This window comes from Phoca vitulina, unplaced genomic scaffold (assembly GCF_004348235.1).
Source record: "Phoca vitulina isolate PV1807 unplaced genomic scaffold, GSC_HSeal_1.0 scaffold120, whole genome shotgun sequence".
Classification (NCBI taxonomy): Eukaryota; Metazoa; Chordata; class Mammalia; order Carnivora; family Phocidae; genus Phoca; species Phoca vitulina.
In genome coordinates, this window is record NW_022589823.1 from 543,955 (window position 1) to 564,438 (window position 20,484).

Here is a 20,484-nt window from a genome sequence, read left to right on the forward strand (position 1 = left end):
GAAACCCATATACTGGGGTGAAGCCATCAAGAAAAGAGACCATTCTTGCTAACAAACCCAAGGAAGGTGCAGAAAATGGAAGACCTTTGAATAAGCAGTAGGATCCCTTCCCCGAAAAAAAGAAAACTCTGCCACCAGCCTTTTCTCTTCACATTTCCTAAGATTGCTCTTATCAGTCACCAGTAAGTTGTCTTGTCACATCTAACAATTGAGTCAGAGCAGGTGTGAACTCAGGAACCAGACACAGCTGAGGGCCACTGAAAATGGGGTATGAGTAAAAGCCTTACACTCGTGGAGGAGCCCAGTCCTGCTTCTCCCACTCAGCCATACAGCTTTGGGCAGTAAGAAGAGGATTTCTCTGAAGCAAATGGCCCCCAAAAGACCTGCAAACATTGGCATCTGAGACCCAGTGGATAAGTGGAGGAGCCTATCAGCTGGCAGGCTCCTCAGAGCCCCATCATGAACATGAGCTAGACATTTGAGGAAAGCCTCTATGAAGAAAGACAACAAAACACACCAAAAAAGGAAATTTTGAGAAATGGAGATGGTGCAAGGTGTGGAAAAGGATTTTGACAAAAACATGTCCTCACAGAGGTAGGATGTTGTACCTATGAAACAAGAACCATCTGACACTCTTTCCCTCCCTTATTTTCCCTCATTGCTTACCACCAATTAGCATACCAAACAATTTGCCTACTTGTTTATTCCATATGTCCCCACTAAAATACAAGCCCTGTGAGGGCTGAAATTTGTTTGTTGCCATATCCCCAGCGCCTGGAATAATGCCTAGCACAGAGTAAACATTCCAAAAATATATATTGAATAAACGAATGGACAGGATTCAATAAATAAGAAACATTAAGAAAAAAGACTTAGGAATAAAAAATACGGCAACAGATTTTAAAAGTCACTAGAATAGGAAGATAAAATAGGGAAATTTTAGGGTAGGAGGTTAAAAAATAAAGATATAAAAAATAAAGGAGAGAAGAAAATTAGAGGATCGGGGCACCTGGGTGGCTCAGTCAGTTAAGTGTCTGCCTTCAGCTCAGGTCATGATCCAAGGTCCTAGGATCGAGCCCCGCACCAGGCTTCCCACTGGCAGGGAGTCTTCTCCCTCTGCCTCTCCCCCCCCCCCACCCCCAGCCTGTGCTCTCTCTCACTCTCTCTCAAATAAATAAAATCTTTTTAAAAAAAAGAAAGAAAATTAGAGGATCAATCCAGGTTGTCAAACATCTAAATATTAGGAGTTCCAAAGGGAAACAGTGGAGGCGAAGAATATATTAAATAATTTCCAAAACCTCCAGCATAGTTGGATAATTTTCCAGACTGAAAAAGCATGGCAGATTGTTTTCCAAAGATTCCTGCTGGGGTGCCCTGGTGGCTTAGTTGACTAGTTGAGCATCCAACTCTTGATTTTAGGCTAGGTCATGATCTCAGGGTTGTGAGATCGAGCCCTGCAATAGGCTCTGCGCTGGGCATGGAGCCTGCTCGGCATTTTCTCTCTAAAACAAAAGATTCCTGCAACATCTCCCATCTCACATGCTCTTATACAATATGATCTTAACACTCATCCCCATTGATCAATGGTATCTGTGTCCCATCCCTTGCATCTCTAACCACATGTTTGTAATATAATATAGTGCTATGAAAGTTAGCCTGCATGAGTTCCAAAGCTGGGCTTACATTTTGCTCACTAGGGCCCTTGCACTTGGAGCCCTGAGATTCCATGTAAGAAGTTTCACTACCCTGAGGCCACCTGGCTATGAATAAGTCAAGCCACATAGTGAGGTCACATATTGGCCACTCAGGTTGAAAGCCCCAGCTGTCCCCCCAGCCGACAGTGCAACATCACCTGCCAGCCATGTGAATGAACTTGTCTTGGACATCCAACCTAGTCAAGCCTTCTGGTGACTGCAGCCCCCTGCTAATACCTGACTGCAACTATATGAAAAATCCCAAGAGGAAACTGCCCAGCCGAATCCTTCCCAAATTTAAGCTACTATGTATGTTTGGGGTAGTTTGTCACACAGCAGTAACACTAGGGGAAAAAGCACTACTACGTGCTCAGCACAATTTGGGTGAGTAACAGGGGAGGGAGACCAATGCATCAAGCATGTTGCTGAGAAATTTAAGAACACCATGGGCAGAGATGATCTGTAAAACTTCCAGCAACAAAAAACAAAAACACAGGGGAATGATTACCAACCTAAAATTCCATTTCCATTAAGGGTAGAAATAAAGACAAGATATGCAAGCTCAGAAGGCTGCTAGAAAACGGGCTCCACCAAAATGAGAAAGCAAGAAAAGGAAGAGGAAAATACAGGACTGAGAATCCAGGAAATGTCTATGCTGTGGCAGAAAAATGGGTGTTTCCCAGTGGGTTATCTCCATAAGAAAGTAGAACTAGCACATTAACTGATGCACATGATAGTGTTAGAAGAGCTTTACACTTAAGGCAGAAAGTTTTGGGTAAAGTAGTATTAAGAACATAGAAAAACAAGTAAATGTAAAAACAAGGCCTCTCTGTAGATGGCTCAGATTTATCCGTCTTTCAGACTAACTGCTAGCAAACTCAGGATTATACCCTTCCTTTTTCACCTAGATGGCTACAGCACCCCTTTCAAGATTCCTTCCTTGTCTTGCTGACCATCCCCATATGCCATTTTTAAAAGAGTTTGTGGCGGCACCTGGGTGGCTCAGTCAGGTAAGCGTCTGCCTTCAGCTCAGGTCATGATCCCGGGGTCCTGGGATTGAGCCCCGCATCGGGCTTCCTCATCAGCGGGGAGCCTTCTTCTACCTCTCCCTCTACTCCCCTGCTCCTGCTCTCTCGATCACTATTTCAAAAAAATAAAAAGAATATGTGACCAAACCACTTTCCTCCAACAGTGGATTCCCATAGCACTCAGAATAAGGCAGCAAGGGTCTCTGTGGTCTGGCCTATGTCCTCACTTGGCAGCACCACCAAGCTGGCACCTCCAGGTTTTCATCATATCCTCTCAGCTACATCACATTCTCCCCAGCTACACCCTGCACTTGTCTCCAGGAATCCTGCTCTCCCCTCCACCTAATCCTCTCGTCCCCCCTGCTTCCAGTGCAGGGACGTGTCCCATGCACATCCTCAGATTCCTAGGTACATACACAGTTGGCGCTCTCAGATGTGAGCGAGGTGGGCCTGGCAAGCACAGTTCCTGTGCTTTATTCGTCCCTGAATTAGTGATGTCTGGCACATCAGTGACTGCAACTTCGCTGTGACAACGAATGACACACACACAAATGTAAGCTGCAAACCCCCTCAGAGCGTATGTTGATGGGTGACAGTCTGAGGAGATGAAACATAAGAATATCAAAGACACTACCCAGGAGAAAAGAGCCTTTCATTCTGAAAACTAGAAAAGGCCTCATCAGACATTCAAATGTTTATTTGCATGATTAATAATCACATTTCCAACAGTGCATCAAGCATCTGAGAACATTATTTTGAGTAAAAGCAAAAATCTTCTGGAGACCTTCCCTCTCATGTTCAGGAGCTCAGATGTCCACCATGTCCAGCAGTGCAGAGAGATGGAGCTCAGAGGCAACTTCCTCCTCCCTTGAACTCCGCATCAGCCTTTCCAGGTGCTTCAGCCGTTCGCTCATAGATGTGCCTGTTGCCTCTGACAACTGCAGCTGCTCCCCTGTCCTTTCATTCTATTTAAATAAAAAAGAACCTAAAAATAGTTTTGGGATATCCAGGAACCCAAATATACTCTCTTTAAGGGCAGTAGATCTGGCTCATGTTAGAAACTTCATCTGGGGCCTACCGGGCTCAACAGACACACCTCTGGGCACCTACCCTACACCCTTCCAGCCTCTTCCAGCATATATGTATACAGCTGGATAGTATCACCTGCACACACAATGTTTCCTTCAGATTGTATCATCAGCAACTTTTAGTGTCAATTATTTTTATAAAATATCACTGTGGAGGGCTATGAGCTATTCCATCATATGACCTGTAATAACAGCCAGGCTCCTATCTTTGGATATTCAGTTTCCATTTTTTTATGCAGTATGATTAACACTACAGTGAACAAAAAACAAGCAAACAAACAAAAAAACATTAATTTTTGTTATATATAGTAGTTTCTTTAGGGCAAAACTGTTAAGTCAAAGTGTATAACTATTTTGAAGGTATCTGCCAAGCTGATAAATGTACACAGTATGTCATCTTCATTTGCTTTTCTCCCCTATTGAAGGGCTTCCTAAAGCCAGTCTAGGAGCAGACGTTCTACCTGTCCAGCATTATGTATCTATGATGAAAACTATTTTTGCTTCTTTTACCACTGAAGGAGGATGGTGAGGTAGAAAGACCTTGAACTTTGGAGCCAGTCAAGTGTGGCTTTGAAAAGCAGCTCGGCCACAGAGCAGCTGGACACTCCTGGGTGAGCCCCTGACATCTGTGATCTTATCTTCATTCATTAATTTTCCTCAAGGAAGGTTAATCCCAGAAAGGAAGCTCGGGGTGATGCCAAGGCTTGGACATGATGTGCACAAACAGAAGCCACTGTCATCCCCTTTGTTATTCTGCTCAGTGCCCTCACTGCGTGCCAGCACAGTTACGGGTTTTGTTCGGTTCTTAAGCATATTTTAATTCCACTCTCCCTTCATTTGACAAGTAGAAACACAGAATTAGTTGGGCCTCTATAACACTGACAGATTAAGCTTAGGAAAATATCTTATTTAACCTGATAATTTATTGGTCATCACAACACCATAGGATGAATGGAGACATTACTTTTCCCAGCCATTCTCTCAGTCTTGAATTCTAATTCAAATGCCAAGTGTACTCTCCTCCCACCTGAGGGCTAGTAGCGGTCACTGTCTTCATCACAGGTTCAATAGTTTGAGGCAGAGACACCAGGGTCTGAGGAAGGTAGAGGGGAAGGGACGTTGAATCCGTAAACACTCCTGAGTCTGCAGACAACCACTGCTGAAGCTGATCTTCAAACCTAAAGCATTTGAGAATGAGGAAGAAAACATTTAACGATCATTCACTTTTCTCCTGTATATATTTTTAATTTTTTTAAAGATTTTAAGTAATCTCTACAACTAACATGGGACTTTAACTTACAACCCCAAGATCAAGAATCACATGTTTCACCGACTGAGCCAGCTAAGTGCTCCTACTTCTAATTTTTTAAAGCTTTGCTTTTTACTAAGGATAGAACAAAGTTATGACATCAACTGAGAAGTAGAATCATACTCTTAAAAATTTTAATCTTCTCTTTAATTTATAAGCCCAAATTAGATTTAATGGAAAAGGTGGCATTTATTCAAACACTGGTTTTGCATATTACTTAATATTACTCATAATTCTCTCATTTGGTTTATTTTCTCTGGCTTATTTTGGTGTGTGGGTTTTTTTTTTTTAAATATTTTATTTATTCATTTGACAGAGAGAGAGAGCACAAGCAGGGGAACGGCAGGCAGAGCAGGGAGAGGGAGAAGCAGGCTCCCCACCAAGCAGGGAGCCCAATGTGGGGCTCGATCCCAGGACCCGGGGATCATGACCCAAGCCAAAGGCAGCCACCTAACCAACTGAGCCACCCAGGCACCCTTATTTTGGTGTTTATAAGTAATTCTTATCTCTCTTTTCTTTTTTTAAGATTTATTTATTTATTTTAGAGAGAGAACACGTAAGCGGGAGGGGCAGAGGGAGGAGAGAGAATCCCAAGGCGACTCCGCAATGAGCACAGAGCCCAATGTAGGGCTCAGTCCCACAACCCTGAGATCATGACCCAAGCCAAAATCAAGAATCAGATGGCTAGGTCCTGGGATCGAGCCCCACATCGGGCTCCCTGCTCAGCGGGAAGCCTGCTTCTCCCTCTCCCACTCCCCCTGCTTATGTTCCCTCTCTCGCTGTGTCTCTCTCTGTCAAATAAATAAATAAAATGTTAAAAAAAAAAAATCAGATGGCTAGCCAACTGTGCCCTCCAGGCGCCCTGGTAACTCTTATCTCTTAATGGATTATCCAAATATATGGATTGATGGTTATAGTTAAAATTAACTCAAAATAATACCCCACTGCCACCTAACACACTTCAGAGCTGTTCACTCCATACACTAGTCTTTTCAAGAAAAACAATCTGATCCAACTGCTTAAATGAGACAGACCTAGGAAAACCTACTCTGGAAATCATGACACATTCATTCACTCTTCCAACACATACTTATCAAGCCCCCACCAAACACCAGGCACCATTCTAGGTACCAGGGATAGAGCACTGAAAGAAAACACACGAGGCCTGGCCGTAAGCAGCTTATACTTTACTGAGGGGAGAAAGACAGGAACACAAGGAAAGGGAAATGTGGTCTGAAGGTGAGAAGGACAAAGCAGAGATATGACCAGAAGGTTCGGGGGACGAGTAAGGAGGGCCTCCCTGAGAAGCAGACACTTGAGCAGAGACTGGACGTAGAGTGCAAGGTGAGCCACGGGATATCAGGAAGGTGGCTAAGGAGTTCAGGCACAAGGAGCAGCAAACACAGAGGCCTGGCTGTGTGCTGCCTGGCATGCTGAAGGAGCAGAGGTCAGAAAGGAAATGGGATGCAGAGCATGTAGGGCCTGCCCACTTCATAAAGATTCTGCCTTTGATTGGAGAAGAAGCCCCTGGAAGGTTATAAGCAAAGGAGTAACACTTGAAAGGCTCACAATGGGTCTGCCAAGACTACACCACAGCCCACTGCAAAAAAATGGTCCAATTCTGAATATATTTTTAATAGAATAGGATTTATGGATGAACTGGATATGGAGGGATAATTCCAAGACATTTGGCCAGGGCAACTGGAAGGACAAAGCCCCATCAACTGAGAAGACCATCGAAGGAGGAGCTGATTGGGGGAAAATTGGGAATTAGATTTGGGATGTTAGCATTGAGATGGCTATCACGCAACCTATAAATGACTAATGCAGACTTCAAGAAACCAGTTGGATATTCAAATCTGGACTTCAGAGAACTCAGGGGTTGAGATATAAATTTGGAGTTGTCAGAATATTGATGTTATTTAAACATTCATGAACTGGATGCTTTCACTGGGGAGTGGGGATGCAGATGACACAAAAGATAGGTGGGAGTGCACAGGGATGAGGAAGAACCAGGAGAGTCCTAGGGGGAGTTGCCAGCTGGGCAGGAAAGGGACTCAGGGCCTCCTGGGAGTCAGGAGGGAGAGAACAAAGGTATGGAACACTGCCGGGGACTGGGGTTCATGGTCAGTTCAGCTTTGTGCAGGCTGCAGTGACCCTGACCAGAGCAGACATGCAGGTAGAGAGGGGGTCAGGAGAGACTGAGAAAAGAGGACCACACTGTTTGAGGAGTTTACAGTCAAGGGAGCAGAAACTCAGTTTGGGTGCTGGGGGGGGGGGGGGGGGGCACAACAGAGAGGGACGCTCACTGGAGTGTCCTGAGTGGGTGGGAGATGGAATCCCAGCCAAGGGGAGGGGCTACCCTTGGTGATAAGCTAGACCCAGGGAGGCTGCTGGGGGTGGGGGCTGGGTACGGACCACTTTGTAAAGTGCCTTCTTCCTGGTTCACTTAGTGAAACCATAACATGGTGGTGGGAGATATAGAGGAGGGTCTACAGTGGGATGATGCAACGGCACCCTCAGGCTTGCCAAGGGCAGAGAGCTGGTGCCAGCCAGACATTCAGCACTATCCACTGAAGACACTCCAGAAGCCAGTCACACTTTCTTCCCACCAGAAAACTTAGGACTGACTCTCAATAATGAACAATAAGTGAAATGGCTTTCAAATAAGAAACAGTTTAAGACATACTAAGGCCCTGCCTCTGCCTTCAAAGAGCTTACACTTTACACGTCTGACTGGCCTTTTTTAAACAAAGTCACATCACTGGGATCCTTACTAATCCAGCACGAAGAAGCCTGAAGGATACAATAAACAGAAGGGAATGGACTTCACCTCTTGCTCTCCTCTTTCTCCAGCAGCAGACTCTGGGACAGACACTGGGCCAGGAGCTCCTGGGCAGAGGCTCTGCACATCAGATCTTGGGTGCTGGGAACCCGCCCCTCTGGGCCATGCTCCACATTCCTCTTCCCTTTCCGGTGCATGTGTAGTAACGGAGCCGGAAACTTGTTTGCAGGATGAAAAGACTTTATCCCCAAACTGTAAGTACATGTTTTGAAATGGTTATGGTCAGGAAAGAGGGAGAAGGGGTTCCTCCAGCGTCAGGAGTGTGGGTGTAGACAGCGTCCCAGACCTTGCCTATTTCTGGCTTCCCTTGGGGTCAGGCTTGGGCACAGGGTCTTCTGCCTTATGGAAGAGGCTTCCCTTCTCTCCTGGGCAGCTCGGTGCTCGGAGCGTCTCTCCTCCGAGTTGTTTCCCATCCCAGGGTTATCAACAAGGTCTCTATTTTCCCCTAATATTGGCAAGGTTCTTATTTTGACATTTAGCTCTTAAATCCATGTGTAAGTAATATTCACAAACAGTGGAAGAAAGAGTACCTACTGTTTTCTCCAAACAGATGCCAACGGCTATCCTCTTCTCACTGGTCGGCATGGTGCTTCGTCACATGTGGTTGTTTCTGGATTCCCTGGTCTGATTAGTCTGCTCTAACTCTACTGTATGTTCTGCTATCAGGCACAGTAGACCCTCCTTGTTATTTTAATTCAAAATTTTCTCAGTAACTGCTACACATTTTCTCATACTGATGAATTTTAGAATTAACTTGTCAAGACCAGGGGTATAAATCCTTTCAGGTTTTTGATTAGAAATGCCCTGACTTTACGTTTGAGAACTGACATCTTTATAGCACTGCATTTTCCCATCAGCAAAGCTAGCCCGTCCCTCATTTATTCAGGTTTTCTTTGCACCTTCAAGGCCCCGAGAGTCCGCTTCACAGGGGTTTAAGGCCTTTCCTGGGTCAGTTTATGTCCATATGTTAAGGATTTTTTGCTGCTGTGAATGACAATTTTTGTACGCTGCAGGCCCATCTGTCTGATCACCTTGCTGAACTCTGAAGGACGTTAACTTCTAAGGACATAACTACTGATTTTCCTGAACTGACAGTTTTACTGTGTGGAAATGGCAGTTCCTCCTACCTTTTAATATTTACGCCATCTTATCTGTGTCCCTAAACTGGGCAGCATTTCCAGGACAACAGTGAACAAGTGACGTCAGGGGCAGCTCAGGCTGGTTCTGACGTGTTTCTAATGTCTTAGCAAGAAGATTTTTTTTTTTTTTTTGGTAGTTTTATGGTAGAAAGCCTTACCAAGCTAAGGAATTTTTTTACCCAAGTTTGATAAGAAATTTAGGAATGAGTATAAATTGGGGTGGAAGGGTATAAACTTTAAGAAAAGCATTTAAATAACTTACTGAAATGATCACTGTTTTTATGCTATGATAGCGAATTACATGAGTCAATTTCTGTTGACATGATTTATCCTGGAATAAAGCCTACTGTGAATTTTTTTATGTACTAAAAGATTATATGCGCTAACACGTTTTATTCAGTACTTTTAAACCAGGCTTGTAAGTCAGATGAGATGTCAGCTTTCTTTTGTCTACACTCTCCTGGCTATGTTGATTTCAGGGTCAGGCCTGTCTGATAAATAACATGCTTGCATGAGAATGATCTGTTCCTCGAGTATTTGTCAGAACATACACACAGTGGGCTAGAATCTGTGTGTAGAACATCCATGTTCCATGTACTCTGGAGAAGAATAAGCCAGTTTGCTCTGCTGGTTGTCGGGACAGAAACACACAACGGACACAGATCTCACCGCTCCTGACTCAGATGTAGCTCCTTATGCGTCTGCGTTCTGGCTTGTTCCCAGGACAAAGGAACATCATATTTTTTCAAATGGTTTTTAAAAAAATATACACATATCTGACCATCTTCACTCAGAGCCTCTGAAAAAACAATACAAAAAACAAATGAGAAAAGAATATCAAAAGAGCAACAAGTGACTGCTTGAAATCTGCTTAAATACACCGATTTAAGGACAAGTCCTACTGATTAATTAAAGTCACACAGTTATGTTACTCCCATGCCCCAAATATGCCCCAACGTCCATGGGTCATTTAAGGTTCAGACAGGCTCATGTCTAGACTGTGGCATGGCCAGTGTAACTACTCAGAGTCACCAAAATCTAACTTAGAGCCAGCCTAGGGGCCATTTCAGGGAGGTAGGTCTAGGTTCTCCTGGAACATTCCTAGCTCCTCCCAATGTTTACAGTCCCCTGGAAGTCACTGAGGTGACCCCACAGCACCGAGTCCTAACTACCTGATGTGACGGGAAGCCTGGGGGGCGTCCAGTCCCTCAGCTTGTGGTTGATGCACAAAGCAATGACATCGTCCCATGGGATCTCAGCAACTGAGGGCCCTGTCCCCTGGCCCAGGGAATGGCTTTTGCTCTTCCACCGGCGGTAGGTTCTGCAGAGCAGGTTTTCCACCTGGGACTGGAGAACAGGCTGCGTCTGGCGAGAGCTGGGGATCTGGGAGGCATACTGGACGACCATGGAGCACACAGGGAGCCAGGGCGCTGGAGAGAAAGCACCTCCTCAGTTACAAGGTTTGGCCAAAGCATAGGCATATACTACACAAAATGTTCTCACTCTACATTTTCTTAGAAAAAGACAACTGTGTATTTGGGAAGTTTGCTTTTGAATTTGAAAATAACAGAACCACAGCTGCTGAGGGAGGGAAGAACATCTCCTTCCCTATGTCCCAGTAAGAGGTGCAGGCACCCTGCACAAAATACACAACAAAGAGTCCACCTTAGAGGCTCTGACTGTGCAGGCCTGTGGCTGCACCACAATTAACCAGCAACCAGGTGGCTCTGGTAGAGGAAGTCTGGGCTTCTCTTGGGGAACCCTGCACTAGCTCACAGCACAGAGGATTTACGCTGTGTGATTCCCTTCCCTTTGGGTTTCTTCAGTAACAAGCATCGGTTGGACCTACTGAAGACCACACCCCGAAGTTTAGAAGGGCACCTGAGGCCTCTGTTCCACAAGCCCCAAAGGAGAGTGGTCCTGCCACATAAGTAGCAAACAGCCTCATTCCCTCCTACCAGTGTCAACAAGGGAAGGGACAACCTCCCTGCCCAGCCCAGGGGACCTATAAAGTCTCATCAGAACAGCCTCACCTGGACACAACCAGAGTCACAGAACAGAAGCTTCTTTGACAGAGAAGGAACACTGGTGGTAAAGCAGCACTGCGTGGCATGGCCCCAGCAGAGCCAGCAGCATGGGCAGGGCTACCTGGTCCCCATGCTCTTTGCCCCCACACCCTGTGGCAAAGGCAGGATAGAACCTGCTGTCAATTCAAAAACCACAGGCCTTGGGTTAAGTATTCCTCCCGACATCACTCACCACCTTCTTCCTTGGGCTGTGCAGACACCCCCAGACTGCTCTATTGGTGGTAAAGAGCCAATAGCCCCCCCCCCCCATACAGAGAGCCCCAGCCCTATCTGACTCCTGAACCGAAAGGCAGGTGCAAGCAGGTACGGTGTGGGAACGGGGAAGGAGGATACACAAACCTCACACTAGTGCCCAATACCTGCCAGGCTGTCAGTACAGTAAGAAAGAAAACAGGAGGCCTGGCTGTCCCACATGCCTCCCCAGCCAGGACCCCTCAGCATGAGCACGCACCCCCCGGGGGTGGAAGGTCCATCTGTGGAAGCTGGAAGCTGAGCACAGCCTGCCTCAGCCAGGCCAGGTGCTCCGGGGCGTTCCAATGAAGGTGAGGAAGCAGGCAGCTGCCCCCCGCCTCAGCAAACTCAGTGACAGGCCAGGACAGGTCGCACAGCTGTTCAGAGGACACCAGGGAGGCCAGGAAGTGCAGCACACTGTTGAACAGCTCGATGATGGCTCCGGGCTCCTGTGAGGCCAGGCCGCCCTGCCGCCTCTCTCTTCTGTCATGGAAAAACCGGCCACTAAACTCACGACCAACCCCATCTTCCACATACTGAACGAGGGTCTGGCAGCAAAGGTCAAGGGAACAGGGGCAGTGGGAGAGCAGCCACTGCACGGCCCGTGAAACCTGGGACACAAAGACAGTCAGAAGAGACTTGGTTAAACAGTTCACCGTTTTCCAGAAGGAGCTTCCTGAAGGTGCTCCTCCCACAGCGGGTGCCACAGCGAGCACCACCCTGTCAACCACACCGGGAAGCAGGCAGAAACTTCCACTGTAGTGGAGTTCGGCCTCCTCAGCCTCCCAGGGAGGGGCTCCGGGTCCCATCCTACCCCAAGGAATGCAGCCTACAGGATCACCCCTGAAAGTGCTCCGGCCCGAGGGAAACCAGTCCTGAACATCGTCTTCACCGTGCACAGAAGGGAAGCCACGTCTGCCCATGCTTAGGCCTAACGTCTCACCGCACACCCACATGCTCTCATACCCTTACATCTTCCTTCCTGCAGTTACTTTCACTGTAATTCCCAGCACTTCTTTCCCTAAATGGAACTGTTACAACAAAACCTCTAAAAAAATTTACATAAACAATTTAATTGGTTGTAGACAGCAAGACTGTGGGGCAGATTTTATCTTTTATTTTGATTTCTGCTTATATTTTTTGAAAGCTGCCTGACAAAACATAAAGTTAAAAACCCAAGCAGTGATATGTGGAGTTTAAGAAACAAAACAGAAGATCATAGAAGAGAGGAAAAATCAAAACAAGACAAAATCAGAGAGGGAGACAAACCATAAGACACTCTTAAGCATAGGAAACAAACGGGGGTTGTTGGAGGGGGGAGGGGTGGGGAGAGGGGGTAACTGGGTGATGGGCATTAAGGAGGGCATGTGATGTAATATGCAAACCTCACACTAGTGCCCAATACCTGCCAGGCTGTCAGTACAGTAAGAAAGAAAACAGGAGGCCTGGCTGTCCCACATGCCTCCCCAGCCAGGACCCCTCAGCATGAGCACGCACCCCCCGGGGGTGGAAGGTCCATATAAGGTATTATATAAGACTGATGAATCACTGACAACCTACTCGGTATTATATAAGGTATTATATAAGACTGATGAATCACTGACAACCTACTCGGAAACCAATAATATAATACGTTATACGTTCACTGAATTTACATAAAAATAAATTAATTTTTTAAAAAATCCAAGCAGTAATATACATTACACTTACTTTTTTTTTATTATGTTATGTTAATCACCATACATTACATCATTAGTTTTTGATATAGTGTTCCATGATTCATTCTTCTCATATAACACCCAGTGCTCCATGCAGAACGTGCCCTCCTTAATACCCATCACCGGGCTAACCCATCCCCCCACCCCCCTCCCTCTAAAACCCTCAGTTTGTTTCTCAGAGTCCATCATCTCTCATGGTTCATCTCTCCCTCCGATTTCCCCCCCTTCATTTTTCCCTTCCTGCTATCTTCTTTTTTTTTAACATATAATGTATTATTTGTACATTTATTAAGACAGAACAAAAGGGGACAATTGAAGTGTCTTATTGGGTCTTTAAAAATGATGAAGACTTACCTTAGTTGTACCTTGTAAATCATTAATGGAATCAGGGATCTCAATAATGGTATAATCTGAAATCAGCTTAGCTGAAACCAAATCCTGCAGCATCAGACCTTTGACAGAAACAAATGGAGGTCACCTATCTTCTGCTCTCAGTGTGCAGACAAACACATCTCACTGCACTGACCCCACCCAGCCCTGCTCCTAGTCACCACTGTCCCTTGACCCCCTACACCACACTGCCAACACTTCCTCAGACCAGGGGCTCGACCCATTTATTAAACATGTGGGTTCATCCACGAAATTGCCTTCACAAACCATCTTCCACTTCCTTCTCCATGGCGTCCCCTCCTGGGCTAGGTACAAGGACCACAAGTGGAAGCGCAGGCTGGAAGGGCTTGGCCTGAAGGAGCTGCTTGATCTGTAGCAAGGCGGACAGCCAGTACACGTCCTCCTCCGCCATGTCCTCGCTCTCCACTTTGGGGGGAAGCAGCAGCATGAGCCCACTGGCTCCCAGGAGCTCCTTCTGTGTCTCCACGGCATCAAGGGCACAGTCGCTAAGGGCACCGTGAGCCACCTGGAACAACATCTAGACCATCAGGAGGGACACACCAGAGGACAAATCAGCAGAGACTGTGAGCCCCAGAGCAAGTGCGACCAAATGCTCACTGCTCTCTGGGCTGCCCTCCCTCCAGGAGACTGTACATTAGTGCAAGAAATAGCCAGGTCAACAGGTAATTCAGCCTCTAGCTAGAACTGTGTTTGAAGATGTTACTTTAATCTCAACAATTACCCTTAAACAGGTATAAAAACAGGTAAGCCCAAAAAACAAACCAACCAGGTACGCCCATAACAACAGAAGGGGGTAAAGGCAAACCAGCAGCAGCCAAGGGATTCTGATCAGTTTCTAGAAAGCATCATGCAGATGGGAACAATCACCGGATTAAGGAAGCAGAGGAAGCTAGTCCTGAAGGGCTAGAGATATTGGTATGGAAGGAACCAGACCAGCTGAGCCTGCAAAAGCCCTAAGCACTCAGACCCAGTGGCACCAAGTGCCAGAGGTGAGGTTCAGGACCACATGGACAAGTCCCACACACAGCAGTGGCCCTACAGGTCATCCAGCCACCTGCAGGCAGCCTCGAAGTGCATCCTGCCCCCTGGGCAGGCATCCTATCCTGAGAGGATGCAGGCATAGTGGAGGGAACTCAGCATTAGCCACTCCCTACTTGTCCCAAGAGGAAGAGACGAGATGAATCCTTTCCAAAGAAACCAAACAATGCAAGAGATACCAGATCCTGACATTTGGGGTATCCCATTGGGGGTATGCTGTTCAGTTACCCTCTACCCACCCACACACAGCTTATGACCAGCCTTTTAGGGCCCATTCAGGTATGGGCAGCCTCAGATAAGGTGTCTGAGTAGAGCCTCCAACATAAAAGGGAGACTAGAGTAACAGAGAAAAGGAAACCCAAAGGAAACAGATAATGCATGGGACATAAGAAAACTCAGACCTCAAAAATCCTAATTTCCTCTGATGATGCATCCAAAAATAGTCACAAGATGACATGATAAAGTCAAATAAGGATAAGAACAAGGAAATGAAATGATATGTAAAGAATAAAAAACTCAACAGAACATGTGGAATATAAAGTCAATGAATCTCCCAGAGCACACTATTTAAAAACAAGACAGAAAATAGAGTAGAAAGGATAAGTTCAGAGGATTAATTGATGAGATCCAACACCTGTTTCATAGGAGTTCAAGAGAGAACAGAAAAAAAGAGAAGGAAAACAGGTGGCACTTAGATGCAAGAACATCCCACAAGTGGAACAGTCGTCTCCAGCCCACAAGGACCTGCCAAGCCCAGCACAGTGAGCACAGAAGTCAGCACCAGGCATACCCAAGGGGACTTTCAGAACCCCAGGGACAGAGAGCAGGCTTCTAGAGAAAAACAAAACCAGGCCACAGAGAAAGAAGAGGAATCACCTTACACATCTCAGCAGCAACTCTGGATGCCAGGTGACCATGGAGCAAAACTGGAAGGAAAAACCAACTCACACTTCTACAAACCTCGATAAACCATAAAGCAAATATGAGGGTAAACACATGTTCAGAGAGTCAAGGAATAAGGAAATTCTATTCCCACAGATCCTTTCTTTGGAAGAAACTGGAACATGCACCCCACCAAACAGGAAACTAAACCAAGAAAAAACATAGCTGCTGCTGTCAATGGCAGGACCAAATAAGCACTTGGTAGGAGGCAGGTGTGGTCCTAAGAACTCTACAGGTATTAACTCACTTCACCCGCAAGGGCACCTGTGTGTGGTGCCACCATGTGGTAGCTGTGTGGCCTGGGGCAATTTACTCTAACTTCTCGGAGCCTCAGTTTGTTCTTAGGTAAAAGAGGGATCATAAGATCTCACTCACATGTGGAATTTACAAAACAAAACAAATGAGTAAAGAAAAAAAAAAAGAGAGAAAGAGACAAACCAAGAAACAGACTTAATCACAGAGAACTGATGGTCACCAGAGGAGAGATGGGTGAAATAGGTGATGGGGGTTAAGGAGTGCAATTGTCATGATGAAATAAATACATAAATAACATAACATAAAGTAAAATAAAATAAAATAGATATAAGCCAGCAGGAGCGGGAAAGGGGAGAATGACAGTCATAATTTGGATTATCAACCAGGGAGGAGGCGTGCTTAATACTCCCCCCCGCACACACACAGCTTCCTTTTCCCACTGGGACATTAGCTCCTGAGAACGGGGATTTGTGTTGCTGTCCGCCATATCTCCAGCACTTGGAATAATGCTTGAGACAGAGAAGTCACTCAACAAATACTTGTGAAATGCATACCTGAGTGAATGGATGAGGAACGCAGTGTGACTTCTGAAGGAGAGAGGCTTTCTCTCCAAGAGGTACAAGCCAGTCCGAGATTAATTAAAAACCGAAACAAACAAAGAAACAAAGCAAAAATTGGGGAAGGGGAGGAAATGAACAAAATGAAAATCAGGAAAGCTCAGAGAGCAGAGACCCTGTTGGTGTTATACAAATAAACAATATAAAATATTAAAAAAAAAAAAAAAGAGGGCTCCTAAGAGTACTCATACGCAAGTAACTTGCCCAAGGTCAGAGTCGGCAGGGGAAGGAGCAGGACCATGCTACTGTATGGAGACCAGAGTGGCAGCCACACCCTGGGACACAAGGTCAGCCCAGAGGGGAGCAAGAGGATGGCACTTTCTCAAAGGTGAAGGGATAAGGTGAAGTGACAGAGCATCTGGAAACCCCTACTAAGATGTATATAGCCAACATGGTGGCATATTTGGGTAAAAAATAATGAAAGATACAGAGAAAACTACATTAAGTGAGAAAATAAGGCAACTATTACTTGCAAAAAAAAAAAAAAAGAAATGTAGTCACAGAACACTTGCTGGTTCTGGGGCAAATAGCAGTCACACAGCCATCAAAATGTGACCCCACTCACTGAGGTAAGATAAAGTGATGATGTAGCCACCCGGGAACTGGGGAAGCCTGGGTAGGACCATGATGTAAGAGTTCACTCCTCACCTAGCATGGGGTGCAGCCATGAAGACACTCCCACAATCCCACCTTCTAGTGCCCATGCCCTTGCACGATCCCCTGCCCTGACTCACTTTTAACAGACAGAATCAGACAAAAGTGACGGGATGTCACTTCTGTAATTAGGTTACAGAGAGACTGCCATCCTGCCCAGCTGATGTTATAGCTGCCCTACGGAGAGGCCCCAGCCGCAGCCTGCAAGGAAGGGAATCCTGCCAACAGCCATGAGAGTGAGCTTTGAGGTGGATCTTCCCTCAGTCAGGCTTTCAGATGAGACCAGAGCTTTGGCTTACATCTTGATTTCCACCTTGTGAGAAACCCTGAGCTAGAGGACCCAACGAAACCACAACCTGCACTTCTGACCCACAGAAGCTATGAGATAATAAATGTTTGCTATTTTAAGCTGCTAAGTTTGGGGGTAATTTGTTGTACAGCAAAAGATATATTTTAATGGGAAGTCAGTGAAGAACATCTCAAGTAGAGAAGTTGAGAAAGAGCAACATAAGCATGCGATTTGGAAACACAACAGAAATCAAGCCCTAGGAATAGGGGCTAGGAGAGGGGAAAGGGCTGCTATGTCTCATTATAAATCATGAGATGTTATCTGACTTTTTAACTACATGCAAGTATTGCTTTGATTAAAAGACTTAAGAATAAAGGCAAGAGGAACAACCAATTGTCCAATTGGCGAAATCTGACTTTACGGTCATAGGAAAAAAGGGAAGAACATGAACCAAGACATGACTGTTACCCCTAAATGGTGAGAGAATAAATGGCTCTTACTATTTTTATGCTTCCTCTATATTTCCTTATATTTCTAAACTTCATACATGTATTACTTTTACATTTAGAAAATAAAATAAATAGTACTAAAATGGAAAAACATGGGCACCTGGCTGGCTCAGTCAGAAGAGCATGGGACTCTTGATCTCAGGGTCATGAGTTAGAGCCTCACATTGGGTACAGAGTTTACTTAAATAAATAAATAAATAAATAATAAATAAATAAATAAATAATAAATAAATAAATAAAAATAAAATGGAAAAACAAAATAAACAAAAACCCTATAACCAAAATACGATTTGAAGAAGTTCCAATTTGAAGAGGGAACATGGACTAGAGTATCACTTGCACATGAGCAGAGTGTGGCACAAAGGTGACCTTCTCAGGAAGAGGAGAGGTCTGGGCACAGTAGGCCACGTCAGGACACACAGGAGAGAGCGGATTCTCGCTGAGCCCCCATCCGAGCATGCAGCCCAGCTAGCCCTCAGGAGGCCTTGGAGCAGAGTCATGACCACATTGCAGAAGGCACCACAATGAGGCTCAAAGAGCTGGCCAGAGCAGCAGCGATCAACCCCAGAAGCCCACACTTTCTGCCCTGCACTGCTATACTCCACGCAAATAAAATACACATCTGGGTTTATCTGAACACATACACTAATACCACTAATACCTAAAATCTATTTATGTAGGCTTAAAGCTAATGAGGAAACAGGTTCTCATTAAACAAGAATCTCTCAGGTGATGGCTGCCAGAGGGGAGGGAGTGGAGGCAGGGCAAAATGGAGGAGAGTGGGAGTTACGAGCTTCCAGTCATGGAATGAATAACAGGGGGATAAAGGGTGCAGAATAGAGAATATAGTCAATGCTACTGTAACAGCGTTGTATGGTGACAGTAAATATACTGTGGTGAGCACACTGTAACATATAGACTTATGGAATCATTATGCTGTACAGCTGAAATTAATGTTAACATTGTATATCAGCTCTACTTCAATAAAAACAAAATAAAATTTAAAAAAAAATCTCTCAAGGAACCAGTTAACATCTGTACTATACAAACCCCTATAAAGAACAAAATTAGAACTTATAATCAAACACTGAGGACAACCTGAATGTAAAATAAAACCAACTGACCTGAAGTGCCCAATACTGAACTTCTACAGTAGCTGGGGCCAAGTTTAGCGAACACTGCATAGGATTAAAAACCCTGACCTGACGTATCAGGAAGCCGTCACAGTAAAGGAGTCAGCTACTGGCAGCCCCAGGACGTGACAGGCGCCGCAGCTGGGAGCTGCTCCCTCGTGCTCTCGGGTCATCACCAGAGGCGCATGGAGGCCAGGGCTCCTGAATGATGTGCATCTGTGCAGGATGGTTCTGAGTTCTCACCAAGTTCTCAAAGAGGTTTGTGACCTGAAATAACTGGTTAAGGCTCGCTGCACTCCTGAGCATCTAGCTTGGTACGTCACACCAAGAGGGGGATCCATGGGATGTCATGAGGACACAAGGAGGAACAGACATGACACAGGCTTCTGAGCCTCCTACGCTCCTTCACTTACAGGATTCCAATTATGTCTGGGAATGAGTGAAGTAAGAAAATCACAGAAGTAAATACACGTGATTCTCACCCACCTTTACACACACATTGACAGCGACAGTCTGATCCCCTCTGCTGCTGAGTGCGTGAAATAGAGCGAGCGTCTGAATGCCCCCAGCTTCACTGCTCATGTCGCCCACTGAGCCATCACCTCCCGTGAACTTGACTTGTAACCAGTTTGCTAAAATTCTGTGAATAAAAGAAAATAACACTTCAAAAAGAGTCTAATTCTAAATGTAAACTATAAAGATTTTTAGGAAAAGTAAGGAAGAGAAATACCACAGAGATGTAGGTTCACAGACATCCACTCTTACTGTAAAGTTGAGCTGGACAAAAGAGGCTGTGATTTTACTGGAGCTAGGAACTCTACGGGGGCAGCAGGGGAGGGCGCTCATGAACCTGGTCCACTGCAGTGGGATTGAAAATTCTGGAGCACTAAGGAGACTGTGACCAATAGAAAAGGTCCTTAAGAGTATGAAATACAGTTGACCCTTGAACAACACATGTTTGAACTGTGTGGGTCCAGTTATATGCAGATGTTTTTTAATAATGACAGTACAGTACTATAAATGTATTTTCCTTATGATTTTAAACATTTTCTTAACATTTTCTCTAGCTTTATTATAAGAATATAGTATATAATAGATAAACAAAATAGATGTTGACTGTTTATGTTAGGCTTCTGGTCAACAAGTAGGCTATTAGTTAAGTTCTGGAGGAGTCAAAAGTTATATTCAGATTTCCAACTGTGTAGGGGGGATTGACCTCCCTAAAGGCCGTGTTATTTAAGGATCAACTATACACATGTTTTACAGAATCAAATTTCATGCCTGAGCCCTTAAGAATATAGTGATGTGTATTTCTTAGTGAATAAACTTATTAGCGAATCAGAAGACAGCTGTTTTGTTCTAAGAAATGAATCATCATTTAAATACTTTTAAAATACCACAACTCTCTTCTTTGCTCAGCTGTCTTACAAGCTTTATGACTTTTTCCTTAGCTTGCATGTGTTTCAATAGTTATCTGCTAAAAAACGAATGTATTCA

General features: G+C 45.1%; 1 protein-coding gene across 6 annotated transcripts in view; it reads right to left on the reverse strand.

Annotated features, from left to right (window-relative positions):
- Window positions 1–3,401: 3,401 nt before the first annotated feature.
- The window catches only part of MCM3AP (minichromosome maintenance complex component 3 associated protein), a 51,255-nt gene continuing 34,172 nt past the window's right edge, over window positions 3,402–20,484 (reverse strand). For 4 of the 6 annotated variants that reach the window (XM_032398769.1, XM_032398768.1, XM_032398773.1 and 1 more), the window contains exons 21-29: window positions 19,474–19,627; window positions 13,797–14,067; window positions 13,494–13,591; window positions 11,642–12,032; window positions 10,276–10,533; window positions 9,773–9,902; window positions 7,953–8,156; window positions 4,838–4,988; window positions 3,402–3,687 (exon numbers count right to left, since the gene is read on the reverse strand). In XM_032398769.1, the coding sequence (XP_032254660.1) occupies window positions 3,529–3,687; window positions 4,838–4,988; window positions 7,953–8,156; window positions 9,773–9,902; window positions 10,276–10,533; window positions 11,642–12,032; window positions 13,494–13,591; window positions 13,797–14,067; window positions 19,474–19,627 (1,816 nt within the window). In that variant the 3' untranslated portion in view covers window positions 3,402–3,528. The remainder of the gene's footprint in view (window positions 3,688–4,837; window positions 4,989–7,952; window positions 8,157–9,772; window positions 9,903–10,275; window positions 10,534–11,641; window positions 12,033–13,493; window positions 13,592–13,796; window positions 14,068–19,473; window positions 19,628–20,484) is intronic. The other 2 variants (XM_032398770.1, XM_032398772.1) reach the window with 1 other exon arrangement.